This window comes from Ammospiza nelsoni, chromosome 1, assembly GCF_027579445.1.
Source record: "Ammospiza nelsoni isolate bAmmNel1 chromosome 1, bAmmNel1.pri, whole genome shotgun sequence".
Taxonomy (NCBI): Eukaryota; Metazoa; Chordata; class Aves; order Passeriformes; family Passerellidae; genus Ammospiza; species Ammospiza nelsoni.
The window spans coordinates 154,551,199-154,570,082 of NC_080633.1; the positions used below are offsets into that span (position 1 = coordinate 154,551,199).

Genomic DNA, 18,884 nt, shown 5'->3' on the forward strand with positions numbered 1-18,884 from the left:
AGTTCAGGAGAAGTTTGGGGTTTGGGGTTCTCCAACTCCTCCAGATGAGGAGCAGGTCAGGTGGGACAAAGTTCAGGAGAAGTTTGGAATTTGGGGTTCTCCAACCACCCAAGGTGAGGAGAAGGTCAGGTGGGACAAAGTTCAGGAGAAGTTTGGCGTTTGGGGTTCCCCAACCCCCTCAGGTGAGGAGCAGGTCAGATGGGATGAGGCTGGGGAGATGCTGAGGGTTCTCCAACCCCCACCAGGTGAGGAGCAGGTCAGGTGGGACAAAGTTCAGGAGAAGTTTGGGGTTTGGGGTTCTCCAGCCTCCCCAGGTGAGGAGCAGGTCAGGTGGGACAAAGTTCAGGAGAAGTTTGGAATTTGGGGTTCTCCAACCCCCGCCAGGTGAGGAGAAGGTCAGGTGGGACAAAGTTCATGAGAGGTCGAGGGTCTGGTGTTTGGGGTTCTCCACCCTTCCAGGTGGGATGGGTCAAAACTGGGGGGAGCCATTGGGGGTCTTGGGGGTCTCCCCACAGCCAGGTGAGTCCCAGGTCAGGTGTGACCAGACTGTGAAGATACTGGGAGTCGTGGGGCTCTCCACCCTCTCAGGTGTGACCAAGGTGAGGTGGAACCAAGATCAGGGAGACGTTGGGGTTCTCCACCCTCCCAGGTGGGACCAAGTTGAAGGAGGTCTTGAGGTCCCAAGTGGGACAAGATGAGGGAGATGTTGGGGTTCTCCACCCTCCCAGGTAGAACCAAGGTGAGGTGGAACCAAGCTGAGGGAGATCTTGGGGTTCCCCACCTTCCCAGGTGGGACCAAGATGTAGGAGATGTTGGGGTTCTCCACCCTCCCCACTGAGCTATCTCAAAACCGTGAGGACCCACGGGGACCCTTGGACCTGCCCTGGCGCCCAGGTGTCCCCAGGTGTCCCCAGGTGTCCCCAGGCCCGTTTTGGGGGTCCCACCTGTCAGCATGTACTGGTAGGCGTTGTCGGAGATGGAGAAGATGTGCGGGGGGACCTCGTTGCGCTTCTTGCCCCGGTAGGCGGCCACCACTTGTGGGTCGTAGACCGGGAGCCACTTGTAGGGGTTCACGGTGACGCAGAACAGCCCCGAGTAGGTCTGGGGGGACAAACGGGGGGCTCGGGGGGGGACACACCCGGCGTGGGGACACCGACCCCAACCGGGGTGCGGGAATGGGTGGTGGGGGGTTTGGGGGGTCGCTGGAGGATCTGGAGGGGGTTCAGGGCTCCTGGGGGTCCAAGGATTGGAGATTTTGGGTCTGGGGGTCCTGGGGGTCCAAGGATTGGAGATTTTGGGTCTGGGGGTCCAAGGTTTGGAGGTTTTGGGTGTGGGGGGCCCAAGGATTGGAGATTTTGGGTCTGGGGGACGTTCGGGGCTCCTGGAGGTCCAAGGATTGGAGATTTTGGGTCTGGTGGAGGTTCAGGGGTGCTGGGGGTCCAAGGTTTGGAGATTTTGGGTCTGGGGGTCCAAGGATTGGAGATTTTGGGTCTGGGGGAGGTTCGGGGCTCCTGGAGGTCCAAGAATTGGAGATTTTGGGTCTGGGGGTCCTGGAGGTCCAAGAACTGGAGATTTTGGGTCTGGGGGTCCAAGGATTGGAAATTTTGGGTCTGGAGGGGACTCAGGAGTGCTGGGGGTCCAGGGTTTGGAGATTTTGGGTCTGGGGGAGGTTCAGGGTGGCTGGGTGGGGTCAAGGATGGACACTGGAGGATCTGGAGGGGGTTCAGGGCTCTTGGAGGTCCAAGGATTGGAAACTTTGGTTCTGGGGGGGTTCAGGGGGTACAAGGATTGGAGATTTTGGGTCTGGGGGAGGTTCAGGGGTGCTGGGGGTCCAAGGTTTGGAGGTTTTGGGTCTGGGGGACGTTCGGGGCTCCTGGGGGTCCAAGGTTTGGAGATTTTGGGTCTGGGGGTCCTGGGGGTCCAAGGATTGGAGATTTTGGGTCTGGGGGTCCTGGGGGTCCAAGGATTGGAGATTTTGGGTCTGGGGGTCCAAGGTTTGGAGATTTTGGGTTTGGAGGGGGTTTAAGGGTGCTGGAGGCCCAAGGATTGGAGATTTTGGGTCTGGGGGACGTTCGGGGCTCCTGGAGGTCCAAGGATTGGAGATTTTGGGTCTGGTGGAGGTTCAGGGGTGCTGGGGGTTCAGGGTTTGGAGATTTTGGGTCTGGGGGTTCAAGGTTTGGAGATTTTGGGTTTGGAGGGGGTTTAAGGGTGCTGGAGGCCCAAGGATTGGAAATTTTGGGTCTGGGGGTCCAAGGTTTGGAGATTTTAGGTCTGGGGGTCCAAGGATTGGAGATTTTGGGTCTGGGGGATGTTCGGGGCTCCTGGAGGTCCAAGAATTGGAGATTTTGGGTCTGGGGGTCCAAGGATTGGAAATTTTGGGTCTGGAGGGGACTCAGGGGTGCTGGGGGTCCAGGGTTTGGAGATTTTGGGTCTGGGGGAGGTTCAGGGTGGCTGGGTGGGGTCAAGGATGGGACACTGGAGGATCTGGAGGGGGTTGTGGGATGCTGGAGGTCCAAGGATTGGAGATTTTGGGTCTGGGGGGGGGTTCAGGGGTGCTGGGGGTCCAAGAATTGGAGATTTTGGGTCTGGGCGTCCAAGGTTTGGATATTTTGGGTCTGGGGGTGTTCAGGGCAACCAGGGATGGGACATTTGGGATCTGCGTGGCTCTGGAGAAGCCTCCCCCACCCCAATTCCTGGTGCCCCAAAGCCCCCCCAGATGCCTCTCCATGGTTCCAGGTGTCCCCAGAAGCTCCCACCTGGTTCCAGCCCCACCTGAGCTTTGGGGCAGGGTCCCCACTGTCCCCTCACCCATTTTTGAGGTTTCCTCCCCCCATTTTTGACGTTCCCCCCCCCCCATTTTTGATGCTCCCTCTCCCATTTTTGAGGTTCCCCCCCATTTTAATGTTCCCCCCCCATTTTTTATGTTCCCCCTCCCATTTTTGTGTTTCTCCTTTTCATTTTTGAATTTCTCCTTTTCATTTTTGAATTTCTCCTTTTCATTTTTGAGGTTCCCTACCCCATTTTTGAGTTTCCCCCCCATTTTTGATTTCCCCCCCCCATTTTTGATTTTCCCCCCCATTTTTGATTTCCCCCCCCTCCATTTTTGAGGTCCCCTCTCCATTTTTTAGTTTCCCCCCCCCATTTTGGAGATTCCCTACCCCATTTTGAGTTTCCCCTCTCCATTTTTGATGTTCCCCCCACATTTTTGAGGTTCTCCCCCCCCATTTTTGAGGCCCCCTACCATTTTTGAGATTCTCTCCCCCATTTTTGTGGTTCCCCACCCCATTTTTGAGGTTCTCCCCGCATTTTTGAGGTTCTCGCCCCATTTTTTGATGTTCCTCTCCGTTTTTGATGTTCCCTCTCCCATTTTTGAGGTCCCCCACCCCATTTTTAACGTTCCCCCCCCCATTTTTCAAATCCTTCCCCCATTTTTGAGGTTCCCCACCCCATTTTTAATGGTCTGCCCCGTTTTTGAGGTCCCCTCACCCATTTTTGAGATTTCCCCCCCCCCATTTTTGCTGTCCCCCCCAATTTTTGCTGTTCCCCCCCATTTTTTGCTGTTCCCCCCATTTTTGATGTTCTTCCCCCCATTTTTGAGGTCCCCCTCCCCATTTTTGAGGTCCCCCTCCCCATTTTTGAGGTTCTCCCCCCCATTTTTGAGGTTCCCCACCCCATTTTTAATGTTCTGCCCCGTTTTTGAGGTCCCCTCCCCATTTTTGAGATTTCCCCCCCCCCCATTTTTGAGATTTCCCCCCCATTTTTGCTGTTCCCCCCCATTTTTGATGTTCTCCCCCCCATTTTTGAGGTCCCCCTCCCCATTTTTGAGATTCCCCCCCCATTTTTGAGATTTCCCCCCCCCATTTTTGCTGTTCCCCCCCATTTTTGATGTTCTCCCCCCATTTTTGAGGTCCCCCTCCCCATTTTTGAGATTTCCCCTCCCATTTTTGCTGTCCCCCCCCCATTTTTGCTGTTCCCCCCCATTTTTGATGTTCTCCCCCCCATTTTTGAGGTCCCCCTCCCCATTTTTGAGATTCCCCCCCCATTTTTGAGATTTCCCCCCCCATTTTTGCTGTCCCCCCCCCATTTTTGATGTTCTCCCCCCCATTTTTGAGGTCCCCCTCCCCATTTTTGAGGTTCTCCCCCCCCATTTTTGGGGTCCCCCTGCCCATTTTGGGGTCTCACGTAGATCATCCAGGCCGCGTAGCGCTCCTTGAGGTTGAAGAGCACGGCGGGCTCGTGCAGGAACGTCAGCATGGCCATGTCCTCGATCTTGTCGAACTTGGGCGGGTTCTGCTGGTGCACGTCGCCCTCCTTGACCGTCACCGTCTGGGGGACACCGGGGGGGGTCAGCGGTGACCCCACAGTGTCACCGGCGTCACCTCTCCCGGCCTGGTGTCCACGGTGGTGACCCCTCTCCAGGAGCTCCACCACGAGCCCCACCGTGATGCATCTGGGCTCTCCTTGAGGTCACCATGACCCGCCTGGTGTCACCTCTCCCAGCTTGGTGTCCATGGTGGCATCTCCATCAATGTCCCCTTGAGACCCCTGTGACCCTCCCCATGTCCCTGAGCCCCCCTTGACCCCAAGGTCCCCGTGTCCCCAAGGTCTCCATGACCCCCGTGGTGTCACCTCTTCCAGCTCCTCTCCATGGTGGCATCTCCCCTGTGTCCCATTGAGAGCCCTGTGACCCCTACATGTCCCCAGGCCCCCCGTGTCCCCCCGGTGTCACCTCTCCGAGCTCGGTCTCCACGGTGACGCTGCCGCCCCATTGAAACCCCTGTGACCCCAAGGTCCCAATGTCCCCAAGGTTCCTGTGACCCTCCCCAAGGTCCCCATGTCCCCCATGACCCCCTCACGTCCCTGCGCCCCTGGGTGTCACCTCTCCGAGCTCGGTCTCCACGGTGCCATCTCCCCAATGTCCCACTGAGACCCCCGTGTCCCCAAGCCCCCCGTGTCCCCCCGGTGTCACCTCTCTGAGCTCAGTCTCCACGGTGCCATCTCCCCAGTGTCCCATTGAGACCCCCGTGTCCCCAAGCCCCCCGTGTCCCCCCGGTGTCACCTCTCTGAGCTCGGTCTCCACGGTGCCATCTCCCCAGTGTCCCATTGAGACCCCCGTGTCCCCAAGCTCCCCGTGTCCCCTCCATGTCACCTCTCTGAGCTCGGTCTCCACGGTGCCATCTCCCCAGTGTCCCATTGAGACCCCCGTGTCCCCAAGCCCCCCGTGTCCCCTCCATGTCACCTCTCCGAGCTTGGTGTCGATGGTGGCATCTCCCCAATGTCCCATTGAGATCCCTGTGACCTGCCATGTCCCCAAGCCCCCCGTGTCCCCTCCATGTCACCTCTCCGAGCTCGGTCTCCACGGTGCCATCTCCCCAGTGTCCCACCGAGACCCCCGTGTCCCCAAGCCCCCCATGTCCCCTCCATGTCACCTCTCCGAGCTCGGTGTCGATGGTGGCATCTCCCCAATGTCCCATCGAGACCCCCGTGTCCCCGAGCCCCCCGTGTCCCCCCGGTGTCACCTCTCCGAGCTCGGTCTCCACGGTGCCATCTCCCCAGTGTCCCATCGAGACCCCCGTGTCCCCAAGCTCCCCATGACCTCCCCAGAGCCCTGTGACTGTCCCCAAGGTCCCCATGTCCTCAGGCCCCCTGTGAGCCCCCAATGCCACCTCTCCCATCTTGATCTCCACAGTGACATCTCCCCAGTGTCCCACTGAGACCCCTGTGACCCCAAGCCCCCCGTGTCCCCTCCATGTCACCTCTCCGAGCTTGCTGTCGATGGTGGCATCTCCCCAATGTCCCATTGAGATCCCTGTGACCTGCCATGTCCCCAAGCCCCCCATGTCCCCCCGGTGTCACCTCTCCGAGCTCGGTCTCCACGGTGCCATCTCCCCAGTGTCCCATCGAGACCCCCGTGTCCCCAAGCCCCCCGTGTCCCCCCGGTGTCACCTCTCCGAGCTCGGTCTCCACGGTGACGCTGCCGCCCTGTCTCTCCAGCACGCGTCCCCTGACGAACTCGTGTCCCGCGTGGGGCACGAAGCACTCGGCGCGGGGGTCGAAGGGACGCGTGGTGGCCGCCAGGCGCTCGCGCTCGCCCGGCCGCAGGAACGGCGCCGCCGCGCCCAGGGCCGCCAGCACCGCGTCCGCCATCGCTCCTGGGGGACAATGACACTGTGGGGGGACAGGGATGGACCCCGACCCACCCAGAGACCCTCCATGGACATTGATTGTCACCCGGACTGCGTCCACCATCTCTCCTGGGGGACAATGACACTGTGGGGGACAGGGATGGACCCCGACCCACCCACCGACCGTCCATGGTCACTGATTGTCACCAGCACTGCGTCCACCATCTCTCCTGGGGGACAATGACACTGTGGGGGGACAGGGATGGACCCCGACCCACCCAGAGACCCTCCATGGTCACTGATTGCCACCAGGACCGCGTCCGCCATCGCTCCTGGGGGACAATGACACTGTGGGGGACAGGGATGGACCCCGACCCACCCAGAGACCCTCCATGGTCACTGATTGTCCCCAGCACCGCGTCCGCCATCTCTCCTGGGGGACAATGTCACATGTGGGGGACAGGGATGGACCCCGACCCACCCACCGACCGTCCATGGTCACTGATTGTCCCCAGCACCGCGTCCTGGGGGACAATGACACTGTGGGGGACAGGGATGGACCCCAACCCACCCAGAGACCCTCCATGGACATTGATTGCCACCAGCACCGTATCCACCATCTCTCCTGGGGGGACAGGGACACCTGGGGATGGACCCCCCCCACTGACCCTCCATGGACCCCCATGATTGACCCCCTGGCCATTGATTGACCCCCTGGCCATTGATTGAACCCTGTGGCCATTGATTGACCCCCCTGGCCATTGATTGACCCCCTGGCCATTGATTGACCCCCAAGGTCACTGATTGACCCCCGGCCATTGATTGACCCCCAAGGTCACTGATTGACCCCCGTGGTCACTGATTGACCCCACGGCCATCCCCGGCCCCACGGCGCCACCTGGGGGGTGACAGGGACGGACCCCCCCAGGGACACCCCCCCCACAGCCCCCCACCCGTACCTGGAGTCCGTGGGTCGCGTGGGTTGGATGGAGAGATCTGGGGGGACACTGGGGTGAGGGGCTGCACCCCACAGATCCCCACGCGCCCCACACACCCCACGTGTGCCCCACAGATCCCTTGTACACCCCACAGATCCCCACGCGCCCCACACACCCCACGTGTGCCCCACAGATCCCTTGTACACCCCACAGATCCCCTGTGCCCCACAGATCCCCTGTGCCCCACAGATCCCTTATACACCCCACAGATCCCCATGTGCCCCACACACCCCACGTGTGCCCCACAGATCCCTTATACACCCCACAGATCCCCATGTGCCCCACACACCCCACATGTGCCCCACAGATCCCTTGTACACCCCACAGATCCCCACGCGCCCCACACACCCCACGTGTGCCCCACAGATCCCTTATACACCCCAGAGATCCCCACGCGCCCCACACACCCCACGTGTGCCCCACAGATCCCTTATACACCCCACAGATCCCCTGTGCCCCACAGATCCCGTGTGCCCCACAGATCCCTTATACACCCCACAGATCCCCACGCGCCCCACACACCCCACGTGTGCCCCACAGAATCGCCGTGACCCCATAGACCCCACAGACCCCCCCTTGCACCCCATAGAGACCCCCATGCATCCCAAAGACCCTCGGAGAACGCCCACAGACCCCACGTGTGCCCCACAGATCCCTTGTACGCCCCACAGATCCCCTGTGCCCCACAGATCCCTTGTGCACCCCACGGATCCATTATACACCCCACAGATCCCCTGTGCCCCACAGATCCCTTGTACGCCCCACAGATCCCCTGTGCCCCACAGATCCCTTATACACCCCACAGATCCCCTGTGCCCCACAGATCCCTTATACACCCCACAGATCCCCTGTGCCCCACGGATCCATTATACACCCCACAGATCCCCTGTGCCCCACGGATCCATTATACACCCCACAGATCCCTTGTACACCCCACAGATCCCCTGTGCCCCACAGATCCCTTATACACCCCACAGATCCCCTGTGCCCCACAGATCCCTTGTACACCCCACAGATCCCCTGTGCCCCACAGATCCCTTATACACCCCACAGATCCCTTGTACACCCCACAGATCCCCTGTGCCCCACAGATCCCCTGTGCCCCACAGATCCCTTATACACCCCAAAAATCCCCTGTGCCCCATAGACGCCAAAGGCTTCCCCTGTGCCCCACAGATGCCCCTATATACCACACAGACCCCTTTGCACCCCACAAGTCCCCTGTGCCCCATAGATCCCATCATGCGCTCCCCACAGATCCCATTACGCACCCCACAGATCCCAAAGGCTTCCCATGCGCCCCACAGATCCCGTGTGATCCATGACCCACGCCAAACACCGGGTGCCCCACAGATCCCCTGTGCCCCACAGACCCCTGTGCACCCCACAGATCCCCTGTGCACCCCACAGATCCCCTGTGCCCCACAGATCCCCTATGCACCCCACAGATGCCCTGTGCCCCACAGACCCCTGTGCCCCACAGATCCCCTGTGCCCCACATATCCCTTATGCACCCCACAGATCCCCTGTGCCCCACAGACCCCTGTGCACCCCACAGATCCCCTGTGCCCCACAGATCCCCTATGCACCCCACAGATGCCCTGTGCCCCACAGATCCCCTGTGTGATCCGCGTCACACCCTACAACCCACCCCAAACACCGGGTTCCCCCCAGGCCCCTGTGCGCCCCACAGATCCCCTGTGCCCCACATATCCCTTATGCACCCCACAGATCCCCTGTGCCCCACAGATCCCGCGGGCTTCCTATGTGCCCCATAGATCCCCTCGTGGGCCCCACAAATCCCCTGTGCCCCATAGATCCTGCCGACTTCCCATGTGCCCCACAGATCCCCCTTAGGCACCCCACAGACGCCTGTGCCCCATAGATCCCAAAGGCTCCCCCCGTGCCCCACAGATCCCCTGCGTGATCCACAACCCACCCTAAGACCCACCCCAAACACTGGGTGCCCCATAGACCCCGGCGCACCCCACACATCCCCTGTGCCCCACAGATCCCGCAGGCTTCCCATGCGCCCCACAGATCCTTTATGCGCCCCACACATCCCCTGCGCCCCACAGATCCTTTACGCACCCCCACACATCCCCTGCGCCCCACAGATCCCGCAGGCTTCCCATGCGCCCCACAGATCCCTTATGCGCCCCCTTGTGCCCCATAGATTCCACTATGCACCCCACAGAGCCCTGTGCACCCCACACATCCCCTGCGCCCCACAGATCCCTTACACACCCCCACACATCCCCTGCGCCCCACAGATCCCGCAGGCTTCCCATGCGCCCCACGGATCCCTTATGCGCCCCCTTGTGCCCCATAGATTCCACTATGCACCCCACAGAGCCCTTATGCTCCCTACAAATCCCCTGCGCCCCACAGATCCTTTACGCACCCCCACACATCCCCTGCGCCCCACAGATCCCGCAGGCTTCCCATGCGCCCCACAGATCCCTTATGCGCCCCCTTGTGCCCCATAGATCCCTTACGCACCCCCACACACCCCCTGCGCCCCACAGATCCCACAGGCTTCCCATGCGCCCCACAGATCCCTTATGCGCCCCACAGATCCCCTGCGCCCCACAGATCCCGCAGGCTTCCCATGCGCCCCACAGATCCCTTATGCGCCCCCTTGTGCCCCATAGATTCCACTATGCACCCCACAGAGCCCTGTGCACCCCACACATCCCCTGCGCCCCACAGATCCCTTACACACCCCCACACATCCCCTGCGCCCCACAGATCCCTTACGCACCCCACAGACCCCTGTGCCCCACAGATCCTTTATGCACCCCACAGAACCCCTGTGCCCCATAGACCCCGGCGCACCCCACACATCCCCTGTGCCCCACAGATCCCGCAGGCTTCCCATGCGCCCCACAGATCCCTTATGCGCCCCACACATCCCCTGCGCCCCATAGATCCCTTACGCACCCCCACACATCCCCTGCGCCCCACAGATCCCGCAGGCTTCCCATGCGCCCCACAGATCCCTTATGCGCCCCCTTGTGCCCCATAGATTCCACTATGCACCCCACAGAGCCCCAGTGCCCCACAGAGCCCCAGTGCCCCACAGATCCTTTATGCACCCCACAGAGCCCCAGTGCCCCACAGAGCCCACAGCCTTCCCACACACCCCCACGCCCGCCCCACAGACCCCACACCCGCCCCACAGGCCCCTCACCCTCGGTCCGTGCCCCACAGCAGCACTGGGGCAGCCCCGCGGCCCCACAGATTTTATAGGGCGCTGTGGGGAGGAGGAGCCGTGGGGCGGGACCCGGGGGCTGATAAAGGAGGGGAGGGGGCGGCCCCACACTGCCCCGCCCCCCGTGGGGTCTCTGTGGGGTCGGAGGGTCCGAGCCCCCCATGTTCGCCCCACAGGGCGAGTTGTGGGGTCAGGGGGTCCGAGCCCCCTGTGTCCGCCCTATAGGGCCAGTTGTGGGGCAGATCCAGGTTTGGGGTTGTCCTATAGGGCAGAGCCGGAGGGGTCCCATTTCAGGGGATTCTATGGGGCAGGCGTGTCCCTTTTTAGGGGATTCTATGGGGCACAGACAGGGGGTCCCTTTTTAGGGGATTCTATGGGGCAGGCGTGTCCCTCATTTAGGGGATTCTATGGGGCACAGACAGGGGGTCCCTTTTTAGGGGATTCTATGGGGCAGGTGGGTCTCTTATTTAGGGGATTTTGTGGGGCAGGAACGGGGGTAGGTCCCTCATTTAGGGGATTCTATGGGGCAGAGGGGTCCCTTTGTAGGGAATTCTATGGGGCAGAGGGGTCCCTTTTTAGGGGATTCTATGGGGCAGGTGGGTCTCTTGTTTAGGGGATTCTGTGGCATAGGGGGAGATCCCTTTGTAGGGGATTCTGTGGGGCAGGGACTGGGGGGAATCCCTTACTTAGGGGATTCTATGGGGCAGGGGGGTCCCTTTGTAGGGGATTCTGTGGAACAGGAACAGGGGGTCCCTTTTAGCGTATTCTATGGGGCAGGATGATCCCTTTGTAGGGGATTCTATGGGGCAGAGGGATCTCTTTTTAGGGGATTCTATGGGGCAGGAGGATCCCTTTGTAGGGGATTCTATGGGGCAGGAGGATCCCTTTGTAGGGGATTTTATGGGGCAGGAGGATCCCTTTGTAGGGGATTGTATGGGGCAGGGGATCCCTTTGTAGGGGATTCTATGGGGCAGGGGATCCCTTTTAGGGTATTCTATGGGGCAGGAGGATCCCTTTGTAGGGGATTCTATGGGGCAGAGGGATCTCTTTTTAGGGGATTCTATGGGGCAGGAGGATCCCTTTGTAGGGGATTCTATGGGGCAGGAGGATCCCTTTGTAGGGGATTCTATGGGGCAGGGGATCCCTTTGTAGGGGATTCTATGGGGCAGGGGATCCCTTTTAGGGGATTCTATGGGGCAGGAGGATCCCTTTGTAGGGGATTCTATGGGGCAGAGGGATCTCTTTTTAGGGGATTCTATGGGGCAGGAGGATCCCTTTGTAGGGGATTCTGTGGGGCAGGGGATCCCTTTTAGGGGATTCTATGGGGCAGGAGGATCCCTTTGTAGGGGATTCTATGGGGCAGGGGATCTCCTTTTAGGGGATTCTGTGGGGCAGGGACAGGGGAGTCTCTCATTTAGGGGATTCTATGGGGCAGAGGGGGTTCCCTCATTTAGGGGATTCTGTGGGTCCCTTTCAGGGGATTCTATGGGGCAGCGGCTCCCTTTTTAGGGAATTCCATGGGGCAGGGGATCTCTTTTAGGGCATTCTATGGGGCAGGAACAGGGGGGGTCCCTTTCAGGGCACTCTGTGGGGCAGGGGGTCCCTTTTTGGACATTCTATGGGGCCGGGGTCCCTTTCAGGGCGCTCTATGGGGCCGGGGTCCCTTTTGGGGCATTCTATGGGGCCGGGGGTCCCTTTTGGTGCACTCTATGGGGCCGGGGTCCCTTTCAGGGCGCTCTATGGGGCAGGGATCCCTTTCAGGGCATTCTATGGGGCAGGGGTCCCTTTCAGGGCACTCTATGGGGCCAGGGTCCCTTTCAGGGCGCTCTATGGGGCAGGGGTCCCTTTCACGGCACTCTATGGGGCAGGGGTCCCTCTCAGGGCGCTCTATGGGGCCGGGGTCCCTCTCAGGACATTCTGTGGGGCCGGTGTCCCTTTCAGCGCACTCTATGGGGCCGGTGTCCCTTTCAGGACATTCTATGGGGCAGGGATCCCTCTCAGCGCATTCTATGGGGCAGGGATCCCTCTCAGCGCATTCTATGGGGCCGGGGTCCCTCTCAGGACATTCTGTGGGGCCGGTGTCCCTTTCAGCGCACTCTATGGGGCCGGTGTCCCTTTCAGGGCATTCTATGGGGCAGGGGTCCCTCTCAGGATATTTTATGGGGCAGGGATCCCTCTCAGCGCATTCTATGGGGCCGGGGTCCCTCTCAGGACATTCTATGGGGCAGGGGGTCCCTCTCAGGGCGCTCTATGGGGCAGGAACAGGGGGGTCCCTTTCAGGGCACTCTATGGGGCCCGGGTCCCTTTTGGTGCGCTCTATGGGGCAGGGATCCCTCTCAGCGCATTCTATGGGGCAGGGGTCCCTCTCAGGACATTCTATGGGGCCGGGGTCCCTCTCAGCGCATTCTATGGGGCAGGAACAGAGGGTCCGTCTATGGGGCCGAGTCCCGCGCGGTGTCCCCGCGCCGGCGGGCGCTGACAGGCGCGTCGCTATCGCGGCTATATCGGGACACGCCGGGGGCGCTGGGGCCCTTATCTGTGCCCTGGGCCGCCGCCGTGGGGCCGCCGTGGGGCCGCCGTGGGGCCGGGGGGCGCTGGCAGCGGGCCGGACACGGCCCCACTTTGTCCCGGCCGCGGTGACAAAGTGTCCCCGAGAGGCGACAAATTCCTGCGGGCGGGGCGGGGGCAGCGACAGCGGGAGCCGGGGGGGCGGGGACACGGAGGGACCCCGGCCCCATAGGGAGACCCCTGCCCCATAGAGACCCCGGCCCCATAGGGGGACACCGGCCCCATAGAGACCCCGGCCCCATAGAGACCCCGGCCCCATAGAGAGACCCCGGCCCCATAGGGGGACACCGGCCCCATAGAGAGACCCCTGCCCCATAGGGGGACACCGGCCCCATAGAGACCCCGGCCCCATAGAGACCCCCCTGCCCCATAGAGACCCCGGCCCCATAGGGGGACACCGGCCCCATAGAGACCCCGGCCCCATAGGGGGACACCGGCCCCATAGAGACACCCCTGCCCCATAGGGGGACCCCGGCCCCATAGGGACCTCGGCCCCATAGAGAGACCCCGGCCCCATAGAGACCCCGGCCCCATAGGGGGACACCGGCCCCATAGAGAGACCCCTGCCCCATAGGGGGACACCGGCCCCATAGAGAGACCCCGACCTCATAGAGACCCCTGCCCCATAGAGACACCCCTGCCCCATAGAGAGATCCCGGCCCCATACAGAGACCTTCCCTGCCCCATAGGGATCCCCCTGCCCCATAGAGACCCCTCTGCCCCATACAGAGACCCCTGCCCCATAGAGAGACCCCGGCCCCATAGAGACCCCCTTGCACCATAGAGACCCTCCCTGCCCCATAGAGGGGCCTGGCCCCATAGAGACCCCCCCTGCCCCATAGAGAGTCTCCTGCCCCATAGAGACCCTCCCTGCCCCATAGAGGGGCCTGGCCCTATAGAGACCCCTCTGCCCCATAGAGACCCTCCCTGCTCCATAGAGACCCCCCCTGCCCTATAGAGACATCCCTGCCCCATAGAGTGGCTGGCTCCATAGAGACCTCCGTACCCCATAGAGAGCCACCCATGCCCCATAGAGAACCCCCTACCCCATAGAGACCCTCCCTGCCCCATAGAGAGCTGCCCATGGCCCATAGAGACCCTCCTGCCCCATAGAGAACCCCCTGCCCCATAGAGAACCCCCTGCCTGATAGAGACCCCTCCTGCCCCACAGAGGGACCTGGACCCATAGAGACCTCCCTGCCCCATAGAGGGGCCTGGAGCCATAGAGACCCCACTGACCATAGAGACCCCCCTGCCCCATAGAGACCTCCCCTGCCCCATAGAAGGGCCTGGCCCCACAGAGACCCCTCTGCCCCATAGAGACCCCTTCCTGCCCCATAGAGGGACCTGGACCCATAGAGGCCCCACTGACCCATTGAGGGGACCTGGCCACATAGAGACAACCCCCTGCCCCATAGAGTCCCTGTCCTGCCCCATAGAGTCCCTGTCCTGCCCCATAGAGTCCCCCCCTGCCCCATAGAGTCCCTGTCCTGCCCCACAGAGACCCTCCCTGCCCCATAGAGGGGTCTGGCCCCATAGGGACTCCCCCTGCCCCACAGAGACCCCCCCTGCCCCATAGGGACACGGTGGATGCCCTCAGTGGGTGCCTGCGGCCTCCGCCCAGACACCTGAGGCCGTTATGGACACCTGTGTGTGTCCCCTCCTGGCACCTGGCACACCTGGGCACCCCCACCGGGACACCTGGCACACCTGGCACACCTGGGACACCTGGGCACCCCCACCGGGACACCTGTGTCCCCTCCTGGCACACCTGGGCACCCCCACCGGGACACCTGTGTCCCCTCCTGGCACACCTGGGCACCCCCACCGGGACACCTGTGGCACCCCCCGGGCACACCTGGGACACCTGGCAACCCCACCGGGACACCTGGCACACCTGGCACACCTGGGCATCCCCACCGGGACACCTGGCACACCTGGGCACCCCCACCGGGACACCTGTGGCACCCCCCGGGCACACCTGGGACACCTGGCAACCCCACCGGGACACCTGGCACACCTGGCACACCTGGGCATCCCCACCGGGACACCTGGCACACCTGGGCACCCCCACCGGGACACCTGGCACACCTGGCACACCTGGGACACCTGGGCACCCCCACCGGGACACCTGTGTCACCCCCCGGGCCCCTGGCACACCTGGGCACCCCCACCGGGACACCTGGCACACCTGGCACACCTGGGCACCCCCACCGGGACACCTGTGTCCCCTCCTGGGCACCTGGCACACCTGGGCACCCCCACCGGGACACCTGTGCCACCCCCCGGGCACACCTGGGACACCTGGCAACCCCACCGGGACACCTGTGTCACCCCCCGGGCACCTGGCACACCTGGGACCCCCACCTGGGACACCTGGCACACCTGGGCACCCCCACCGGGACACCTGTGTCCCCACCTGGGACACCTGGCACACCTGGGCACCCCCACCGGGACACCTGGGACCCCCACCTGGGACACCTGGCACACCTGGGCCCCCTCGGGACCCCTCCCCGGGACCCCTCCCGTGCCCCCCGATCCCCCCGGGCACCTGGCACCTCCTGAACATCGGGGGCCTCCCGGGACACCTGCGGCCCCTCCCTGCACACCTGGCAGGGCTCCGCACACCTGGGACACCCTGGGCACCCCCCCAGACACCTGGGACCCCCCTGGACATGGAAGGAGCGATGGTGGGACACGGAGAACCTGGCACCTGGCACCTGGCATGGCACCTGGCACAGCACTCAGGATGGCACCTGGCACAGCACCTGGTGTGACACCTGGCACGGCACCTGGCACAGGACCTCACACAGCACCTGGCGCAGCACTCAGGATGGCACCTGGCACAGCACCTGGAACCTGGTAGGACACCTGGCATGATCCTGGCATGGTATTTGACATGGCACCTGGCATGGCACCTGGCATGGCACCTGGCACAGCACCTGGAACCTGGTAGCACACCTGGCATGATCCTGACATGGCACCTGGCATGACGCTCAGGATGGCACCTGACATGACACCTGGCACAGCACCTGGCACAGGATCAGGCACAACACCTGGTGTGACACCTGACACAGCACCTGGCACAGCACCTGGCACAGCACCTGGCACGGCACCTGGCACAGCATCTGGAACCTGGCAGGACACCTGGTGTGACACCTGGCATGGCACCTGGCACAGGACCTCACACAGCACCTGGCACAGCACCTGACATGGCACCTGGCACAGCACCTGGCACAGCAGCTGGCACAGGACCTGGCACAGCACCTGGCACAGCATCTGGAACCTGGCAGGACACCTGGTGTGACACCTGGCATGGCACCTGGCATGACGCTCAGGATGGCACCTGACATGACACCTGGCACAGCACCTGGCACAACACCTGGCACAACACCTGGTGTGACACCTGGCACAGCACCTGGCACAGCACCTGGCACGGCACCTGGCACAGGATCAGGCACAACACCTGGTGTGACACCTGGCACAGCACCTGGCACAGCACCTGGCACAGCACCTGGCACGGCACCTGGCACAGCATCTGGAACCTGGCAGGACACCTGGTGTGACACCTGGCATGGCACCTGGCACAGGACCTCACACAGCACCTGGCACAGCACTCAGGATGGCACCTGGCATGGCACCTGGCACAGCATCGGGAACCTGGCAGGACACCTGGCATGATCCTGACATGGTATTTGACATGACACCTGGCATTGCACGATCCTGACATGGCACCTGGCATAAAACTCAGGATGGCACCTGGCACGGCACCTGGCATGGCACCTGGCACAGCACCTGGCACAGCATCTGGAACCTGGCAGGACACCTGGCATGATCCTGACATGGCACCTGGCATGACGCTCAGGATGGCACCTGACATGACACCTGGCACAGCACCTGGCACAGGATCAGGCACAGTACCTGACATGGCACCTGACACGGTACCTGGCACAGCACCTGGAAAAGGACCTGGCATGATCCTGGCATGACACCTGGCACGATCCTGACACGGTACCTGGCACAGCACCTGGCATGGTCCTGGCATGACACCTGGCACGATCCTGACACGGTACCTGGCATGAGACCTGGCGCAGCACCTGGAACCTGGCAGGACACCTGGCATGGTGCCTGACATGACACCTGGCATGCCAACTGACACCTGGCACAACACCTGGCATGATCCTGACATGACACCTGGTGTGACACCTGGCACAGCACCTGGCATGACACCTGGCACAGGACTTGGCATGACACCTGGCACAGTACCTGACACAGGACTTGGCATGACACCTGGCATGATCCTGGCACAGCACCTGGCACAAAACTCAGGATGACACCTGGCACAGCACCTGGCAAAGCACCTGGCATGGCAACGGGCACGGCACCTGGCACGGCACCTGGCACAAAACTCAGGATGGCACCTGGAACCTGACATGGCACCTGGCACAGCACCTGGCAGAGGACCTGGCATGACACCTGGCATGATCCTGACATGGTACCTGGCCCCACACCTGGCACAACACCTGGCATGATCCTGATATGACATCTGCCAGGACACCTGGCACAGCACCTGACACGGGACCTGGCATGATCCTGACATGGCACCTGGCACAAAACTCAGGATGGCACCTGGCATGACGCCTGGCATGGCACCTGGCACAACACCTGGCACAACACCTGGCATGGCACCTGGCACTGTCCCTGGCACAGCACCTGGCACGACGCCTGGCATGACACCTGACATGACACGTGGCACAGCACCTGACACAGGACCTGGCATGATCCTGACATGGCACCTGGCACAAAACTCAGGATGGCACCTGGCACGGCACCTGGCATGATCCTGACATGGCACCTGGCACAACACCTGGCACAACACCTGGCACAGGACCCTCCCGGGGTTCCCTCCATTCCGGGGGGGTCCCGGTGGCACTGGGGGGGTCCCGGTGGCACTGGGGGGGTCACGGCTGTACGGGGGGGGTTCCCTCCATTCCGGGGGGGTCCCGGCCATTCCGGGGGTTCCCTCCATTCCGGGGGGGTCCCGGTGGCACTGGGGGGGGGGGGTCCCGGCCATTCCGGGGGGGTCCCGGCCATTCCGGGGTTCCCTCCATTCCGGGGGGGTCCCGGCGCTTTCCCTTTCGCTTTCGGCCGCGCTTTTCCTTTCGCTTCTGGCGGCGGCAGCAGCGGAGCCGCGGATCCGCGCCGAGGTCACCGGGGGGTCCCGGGGGGCGCTGGGGGGGTGTCCCTGCCGTGTCCCCTCCCTGTCCCCTCCCGTGTCCCCTCCGTGTCCCTGTCCCCTGCCCTGTCCCCTCCCTGTCCCTTTCCGTGTCCCTGTCCCCTGCCCTGTCCCTTCCCTGTCCCTTCCCTGTCCCTGCCGTGTCCCCTCCCTGTCCCCTCCCGTGTCCCCTCCGTGTCCCCTTCCCTGTCCCCTCCCTGTCCCTTCCCGTGTCCCTGTCCCCTGCCCTGTCCCCTCCCTGTCCCCTCCCGTGTCCCCTTCCCTGTCCCTTCCCTGTCCCCTCCCTGTCCCCTCCCTGTCCCCTCTCGTGTCCCCTCCGTGTCCCTTCCCTGTCCCCTGCCGTGTCCCCTGCCCTGTCCCTTTCCGTGTCCCCTCCCGTGTCCCCTGCCCTGTCCCTTCCCTGTCCCTTCCCTGTCCCTTCCCTGTCCCCTCTCGTGTCCCCTCCGTGTCCCCTTCCCTGTCCCTTCCCTGTCCCTTCCCTGTCCCTGTCCCCTTCCTGTCCCCTTCCTGTCCCTTCCCTGTCCCCTGCCCTGTCCCCTCCTGTGTCCCCTGCCCTGTCCCCTTCCCTGTCCCCTCCCTGTCCCCTCCCGTGTCCCCTGCCCTGTCACATTCCGTGTCCCTTCCCTGTCCCCTCCTGTGTCCCCTGCCGTGTCCCCTGCCCTGTCCCCTGCCCTGTCGCATTCCGTGTCACCCCTTGCCCCGGAGGGGGCTCAGGCGGCGCCGGCTGCGGGCTGGGGGTGACA

At 62.8% G+C, this 18,884-nt stretch overlaps 1 protein-coding gene across 1 annotated transcript in view; it reads right to left on the bottom strand.

Moving 5' to 3' along the window:
- The window catches only part of LOC132081754 (myosin-6-like), a 38,047-nt gene extending 27,722 nt beyond the window's left edge, over nucleotides 1-10,325 (bottom strand). Inside the window, exons 1-5 of the mRNA XM_059485687.1 lie at nucleotides 10,317-10,325; nucleotides 7,085-7,121; nucleotides 5,947-6,152; nucleotides 4,183-4,326; nucleotides 945-1,101 (exon numbers count right to left, since the gene is read on the bottom strand). Of these exons, the coding sequence (XP_059341670.1) occupies nucleotides 945-1,101; nucleotides 4,183-4,326; nucleotides 5,947-6,147 (502 nt within the window). The 5' untranslated portion in view covers nucleotides 6,148-6,152; nucleotides 7,085-7,121; nucleotides 10,317-10,325. The remainder of the gene's footprint in view (nucleotides 1-944; nucleotides 1,102-4,182; nucleotides 4,327-5,946; nucleotides 6,153-7,084; nucleotides 7,122-10,316) is intronic.
- Nucleotides 10,326-18,884: the final 8,559 nt, after the last annotated feature.